Here is a 7,239-nt window from a genome sequence, read left to right on the forward strand (position 1 = left end):
CAAGACACAAAAACTCTAGCTAATAATCTACTTCTAAAATATTTTCATCAACCTATACAAAACACCGAACTAACAACCACAATGACATATACTTTTAAATTGAAAAAGATGAAAAAAATTAATTTTATCTGCTACACACTTACCATTATGTCAGTAGATTTTACAAAAAAATCTTGTTTATTTTCCTCAACGATTTTAATCACTAATGGCAATGATGAATAGAATATCAATGAACTCAAAAAACCCAAATCGCTTCACCAAATAAACCCTAAGGAGCACTCACAGACTCCAAGATTTCGAGCACAAAATATTTTAGTTGAGAAGAAGATGAAGATATCATTTTGCTCTGGAGTTTCAATGTTTTAACTCTCTTTTTCATGAAATAATATCATTTTTGAAAAATTTAGCGCCAAAATTAATACGATAACATTTTATGTTGCCTAGCGTGGTACTCATTTGTCATGTCACTATCATGTTACTATTGATAGCAACGAAATCGACCGAAAATGAAGTAACAAAATTGACCGAAAATGAAGTAAGGAACTAATTAAATGCATTTTTTTAATCTCAAAAACATAAAAAATATAAGTGGTAAGTCAAGAGCGAAATTAATATATTTCGTGAATATTAAAAATCACTTTAAGATTTAACTTTATGTTACTTATTTAGAAAAAATAAAATAATAACATTACGAGACAGTAACAATGATTTTATGAGAAGAGAAATCAGATAAAATAACTGAACAGATGATTTGACTTACTAAAAAATAACTTTTCAGCATGAGAGGCTCTAAATAACAGCAAATTATTTTCCCTCTCAAATTTGCTTCTTATTATTACCACAAGAAAATTATTTTTCCACAAGAAAATTATTTTTCCATCAAAACCTATTAGAAAAAAAAAACTATCTAATATATCAACCAAACATATACCCACAAGTCCACAACATACATCCATAAAAGAAATATACACACATCCCAAACCGTATAGTATATATCTTATACTATATATTTGATGATACCACTTGCATAGATGCCTTAGAATAGATAACCAAACCCCAAAAAAAGAAAGAAACAGTATTGAAGAGGAAAGAATACCATACAATTCAAGCATGTTTTACCAATAATTATTCTGTTGCACTTGTTGCAACACAATGTTTGCAACAAAAATAAACCATTCTTTCACGGTTTATCAAACTTTGATAGACAGTGAAATGTATAAATTATGATAAGATAATTTTTTTTATATTACAAGTCTCATATCTCTAAAAAATATATTCTCTAAATAAAATGTAAGGTATTTGTCACTTATAACCATTAACGTTTATTTTTTTAGACATATGAAACTTGTAATAGTTAATTTTTTTTTTAATTGATTCTTGAACATATCTTTCTGATCTCTCCTTGTGTCCCAGTAAGGACACCAATCCTTCCCATCTTCTCCATTGAAAGAGCAAAGTCCCTAAAGAAGGTGTCAGTAGAAGTAAGCTCATGGTTGATAATGTCCCTGGTGGCAACGCTATCCAACAAAGCAGAATCAGATTGGAACAAACCCCTTCTCTTTAGAACCTGCTTATAATAGCCGAGATCAAAGGAGTTGCGGCTTCCAGGGTCCATTTCAACCAAAGTTGTTTGGTCTGCGATGCTCTTGCACTTTGTAGTCTTGAGATTTTGAACGTAGTTGGGGTCTAACGTTGGGTCAGCGTCGCCGTTTCCGGTGAAGTTGTAAAGTCGTGTTGCGATTGTTGAGCAGTGCCCAATGCCAATGGTGTGAGCACCTGACAAAATTAGGGAACTATTATTTGTATCCACATACAACACAAGATTTTTTGAAAAACTTTAGGATTTTTTGTATCTTTAGTTTTGAAATTGGAAAGACTAGGATAGTGAAAGGGTTTTTTTTTTTTTTTAATAACATACCTCTTATTTTTTAATTTGTTGGTTCTAGTTGGTTACCCTCTTAGTTGGTTTCTTAGTAAAACTGTAGTTCTACTAGAAAACTAATTAGAAGGGTAGCCAACTAATTAAAAAATAGAGTAAAGTATCGTTTTTGTCCCCAACGTTTGGGGTAAGTCTCAAAGTTGTCCCTAACGTTTCAATCGTCCTATTTAAGTCCCCAACGTTTCAAAATTGACTCAATGTTGTCCTACCGTTAGGGATCCGTTAATAAAATTGACGGCGGGACAAAATTGAAACGATTTTGAAACGTTAGGGACTTAAATAGGACGAAAACGTTGGGACAAAATGATACATAGAATAAATTTTAATTTTATTCTTCAATAATAATAATTTTTACTACATAGTATTCAATTATTTTTAATCACATTACACTTAATCACATCACTTTTATTCTAAATAAAATTTTTTTTATTTTATACTTAAAGTAATGTAATTTTTTATAAATAAATAAATTTTACACTTTTATTCTAAATAAATAATGTAATATGAATAGAATGAAAGTAAATTATAAAAAAAAATATAAGTAATGTAATTGAGTAATGAAAGTAAAATTACATTATTAGAATGAAAGAGTAAAAGTATAAAAAAATTAATTTATTTTGAATGAAAGTGTAAAATTATAAAAAAAATTATAAGTAATGTGATTAAGTAATGAAAGTAAATTACATTATTTAGAATGAAAGTATAAAATTTATTATTTATAAAAGAATTACAATACTTAAGCATAAAATTATAAAAATTTATTTATTTAGAATGAAAGTGTAAAATTAAAAAAATATAATAATGTGATTAAGTAATGAAGTAAATTATATTATTTAGAATGAAAGTGTAAAAGTTATTTATTATAAAAAAAATTACATTACTTTAAATGTAAAATTATTAAAAAATTATAAGTAATGTGATTAAATAATGAAAGTGTAAAATTTATTTATTTATAAAAAAATTACATTACTTTAAGAATAAAATTATAACAAAATTAATTTATTTAAAATAAAAATAATGTGATTAACTGTAATTTAAAAAACGATTGAATATTATGTACAGTAAAAATTAATATTATTGAAGGATAAAATTAAAATTTATTTCTATGTATCGTTTTTGTCCCCAACGTTTTAAAATTGTCTCAATTTTGTCCCGCCGTTAATTCTATTAACGGATCCCTAACGGTAGGACAACATTGAGTCAATTTTGAAACGTTAGGGACTTAAATAGGACGATTGAAACGTTAGGGACAACTTTGGGACTTACCCCAAACGTTAGGGACAAAAACGATACTTTACTCTTAAAAAATAAGAGGTCTGTTATTAAAAAAAATTTTCTAATACTGTAATTTTTCGAATTTTAAGATTAGAAATATAAAAAATTATATTTGAAAAAATTTTTTTTAAGTAAATCAAGTTTTTAATCGGCTCAATTATTTTATTAATTTTTATTGATTATACCTATTCTTTGACTGATTTTTTTGTTAACTATTTTTTTTATTTAAGTGAACTAAGACGATATTCCAATACCATAATTAGGATTTAGGAGAATCAGACTGAAATAGTCAATTTAATAAATTATGAAAAAAAACTAATAATTTATTTAGGTTTATTGAATTTAAGAATTTGATCGTGTAAAAACCGATTAAACAATAAATTGATTAAGCCAATATCAATTTTTATGTATAAAGATATTATTTTATTATAATTTGTTGAATCGAGTCACCAAAAAAATCGTTGAATCTTGATCTTTTAAATTTCTAACTATAATATTTTGTCCAGGGTTCTTTTTAATGTGAAAAGATTAAAAACTACTACTTTGGCAATTTAATTTATGCATGATAACGCAAAAAATGATGAAAAAATTGGATTTTGCATGAATTACCAGAGAGCACGACAAGATCTTTGATATCGAGTCCAACTTGGCGAAAGCGTGCAATGAGTGTGGTGAGGTTGTGAAATGGAGCTGGAAGGAATTGTAAGGTCAAGGCTCCAGTAGAGATCAGCCCATCCCTTCTTCCTGTTGGAACATTCCAATAAGGTCCCCCCTGCATCAATGCTTCCAGGTTATTGCCTCATATATTTATTGCTTACACAAAACTAACTTTTAATTAGCCAAATATTATCCAAATTTAGAATTTAGAATAAAGTTGATTAAAAATGTTGATTCCTAATATTACTCTAAAATATATAATGTGAAATTTTTGAGAGCCAGTAATTTTTAATATTTTTTATTATTATTTGATCGATACAAATACTAAATTATCCTTAATAAATAAATTTTACTAATTCATATAGACAAATTTGAAAAGATGTGGATTCAAACTGTATTGATTTATGTGTTTAAAATTTTGATAAGAAAAAGTTTAGATCAGCAACTTTATTAAATTCTGGTCAGCATGTAATTGGCAAAAAAAAGTGAATCATTGGATAAAATCTCACACCAATCTTACACCATTAAAATCATTATTGATGATTACTTAATGGCTAAAAATCACAAAAATTGCTGGCATCTAACACTCATCTTCTGATAAATATAGGTACAAAGAAAATGGTATAGAATGAAAAAGGACTTACAATAGCACTAATAGAGTCTCTGGCAGTTAAAGCAACAATATCAGCACAAGAGACAACTCCAGGGCATTCAGCTTCAAGAACGCTCTTTAAGTCTTCAATGAAATCAAACCCTCTTAGAGTAAGGTTTGGAGGTGCTTCCTTTTCAGCTTGATTGTTCTTTGTTGACGCCACAAGCACTGATCCATCACACCCCTGAACACAACCCGCTACATTATATTAATGCATGCATTATTCAAACAATGATAGATGAAGAAAGTTCATACATACCCTTACAAAACAATCATGGAAGTGAACTCTTAAGAGTGGTGCTGCAAGTGATGGAACCTTATGGATATGCTCATTAACATAGTCCGAAATTATTTTCTCTGCATTTGGGCAACTTTTGGAATAGAAACCAAGTTCCAATTCAGCATGTGTTGCTCCAATTAATGCTATTAGGCAAACGATCCAAACCTTCATGTAGCTATGGCTTCCCATTTTCGTGTACTTGATGGCAATGTAACTATAAAGATAGATATTTAATAAACGGAAGATTATTGTTCTGTTTTAATTAAGTTGTTTCTTGCAAGTTCCCTCTCCACTGGTTTATATATATAGTGCTCTTAACTCTTCACATATTGAATGGAATTTTGAAATGGTCTATTATTCTGCTAGCTATCTCACATGTGCTAAGGTAATGCCTCATGTTACTTCATCAATCTTTTCAAGTAATAATAATAATAATCTTAACTGTCCAATAATATATAAATTATAAGCCAGAGTAACCTTCTTTTTTTTTTAATTCTATTAGTCAATCATATTTTATATGAATTTTTTTGCAGTATTTTTTATGGCATAATTATACATCATTAAACAAATTTAGTCATTTCATAAATGGTTAGTACAGATATACATGATTTAATCTTTATATTTGTTATTTTTTATTATAAATAAAGTCACATAATATCAGTGATATGCATGACCAAATGTAATTAAAAAAAAACATATATAATTTGTGTGCATAAAATAATTTGGTGTGTAATAATTAGGCAGCATGTCCTTTTTCTATTATAGGATCATTAAGTTGAAAATTCCAACAAGTAGTACTGTAGTATATGGGTTTCTAAACCCTTCGTTACACGTCCAAGCTATAATTTACAAGTTACAACGAATAATAATTCACCCTTAATTTGTTTAATAATCAAACTTGCCATATCACGTTCTTTTTTGGACGTTGTATATATATAGCTTCAAATTTTATATAATGTTTAGTAGAGTTTCTTGCGGTGGTTAATATATGTGCTTTGGAGGATTTGATGTGCATGTTCTAACAACAAATTAATTTAATTTAATTTGGCTTTTAATTAAGGGAAATAGAGAGTTGACTGATACTTCTCTAATGTGCCAATGGACCTTCAATATCATATCACACAGTTGAGACATCGCTTGTTTGGATTAAATTAACTTAGCTTCCTGTTGATACACATGGTGGACACATTAGGATAAGAAATGAGAACATATAACACAAATTATGGGAGTTGGTGAACAACACATACAGTTGTATAATCCTAATCATTCATGTATTTTAAATACATTAATATTTAGAGGATGACAAAGATACAGACAAATTATATAGTAGGATATCCGGGAATTTACTTTAGTAATTGAGGTCATTATATTAGAGTAATTAAATAATTCTGTACATTTAGAGGTAGGATTCAAGCTAATTAAGAGAGCAGCTAGCTTAATTAACCTCTAGTGTTCTAAATTACTATTTGATTAATGGTCTCTTCTTTGTAGAGAAAGTTTAGAGAACATATAATTAACAATTAGATTTCAAAAATATGTGCACCAAAAACAAAAATTTAGTTATTATATATTTGTGTATATATATATATTATTTAATTTATTTTAATTGTATATTTTACATTTTAATATATATTTATATTTATGATTAATTTTGTAGTTATTTTTTATGTGCAGCTAGCATAATTAACATTGTTATATTTTTACTCTCATTATTGTTTTTACAAAAAGCTAATATATTGAGTGGAAATTTAAACGTAAATTCTTTTCTTTTGCATAATTATTACTTAGTGTCATCAAATTAATAATTCAATTTGTTAATAATATATAAATAATATTTGATATTATAAAATGTGAAAGAATTAAATATTATGTTTAAGTGAAACTAATATATATGTTTTTTTTAATAGACCAGGTATAAATTTAGGTCAAGAAATTTAAAATACAAATAGAATTTGGGTCAAAAATCTATATTCATGTATAAGATAGATTAGAGGAATACTATATATCTAAATCATTTCATGAATCAAATTCAATTAAGTTAAATAAGATTTAGAATAGTACTAGTTATAACTAATTTTTGTTATGTTAGACTAATTTAATTAAAGTTAATAGTCACCGCTAATATTAACAGGAAGATTAAACTCATGTTTTATAGAAAATAACCTAGTTAAATGTATCTCAAGTCTAAACAATGTGTGTTTTGCTAATGTATGTTAATGACAACTTGATTGATTGATAAGATTGCTTTGTTGGCATGTTACCAAGACACGTGAAGTTAAGTATAAGCATTACAATGATAAGGTTTAAAAATTGCAAGTCAAAACTATGTATAGGGAGATGAGAGATGATTTGTGCTAATGTTGTGGAGAGAAGCATGTGCCGTGTGAGTGTGTGACCAACATTTCTTGCTTATGCATGTTATATTCTAAACATGCT

At 27.3% G+C, this 7,239-nt stretch overlaps 1 protein-coding gene across 1 annotated transcript; it reads right to left on the reverse strand.

Moving 5' to 3' along the window:
• Positions 1–964: 964 nt before the first annotated feature.
• Positions 965–5,089, reverse strand: LOC130969204 (peroxidase 39-like). Its single transcript, XM_057894841.1, has 4 exons — positions 4,783–5,089; positions 4,516–4,707; positions 3,824–3,986; positions 965–1,776 (listed from the first exon to the last, which is right to left on the reverse strand). Exons 1-4 carry the CDS (start codon positions 4,990–4,992, stop codon positions 1,367–1,369), a joined length of 975 nt encoding a protein of 324 aa, XP_057750824.1. The 5' UTR covers positions 4,993–5,089; the 3' UTR covers positions 965–1,366.
• Between the last annotated feature and the right edge of the window lie 2,150 nt (positions 5,090–7,239).

The sequence above is a fragment of the Arachis stenosperma genome, chromosome 3 (genome assembly GCF_014773155.1).
Source record: "Arachis stenosperma cultivar V10309 chromosome 3, arast.V10309.gnm1.PFL2, whole genome shotgun sequence".
NCBI lineage: Eukaryota > Viridiplantae > Streptophyta > Magnoliopsida > Fabales > Fabaceae > Arachis > Arachis stenosperma.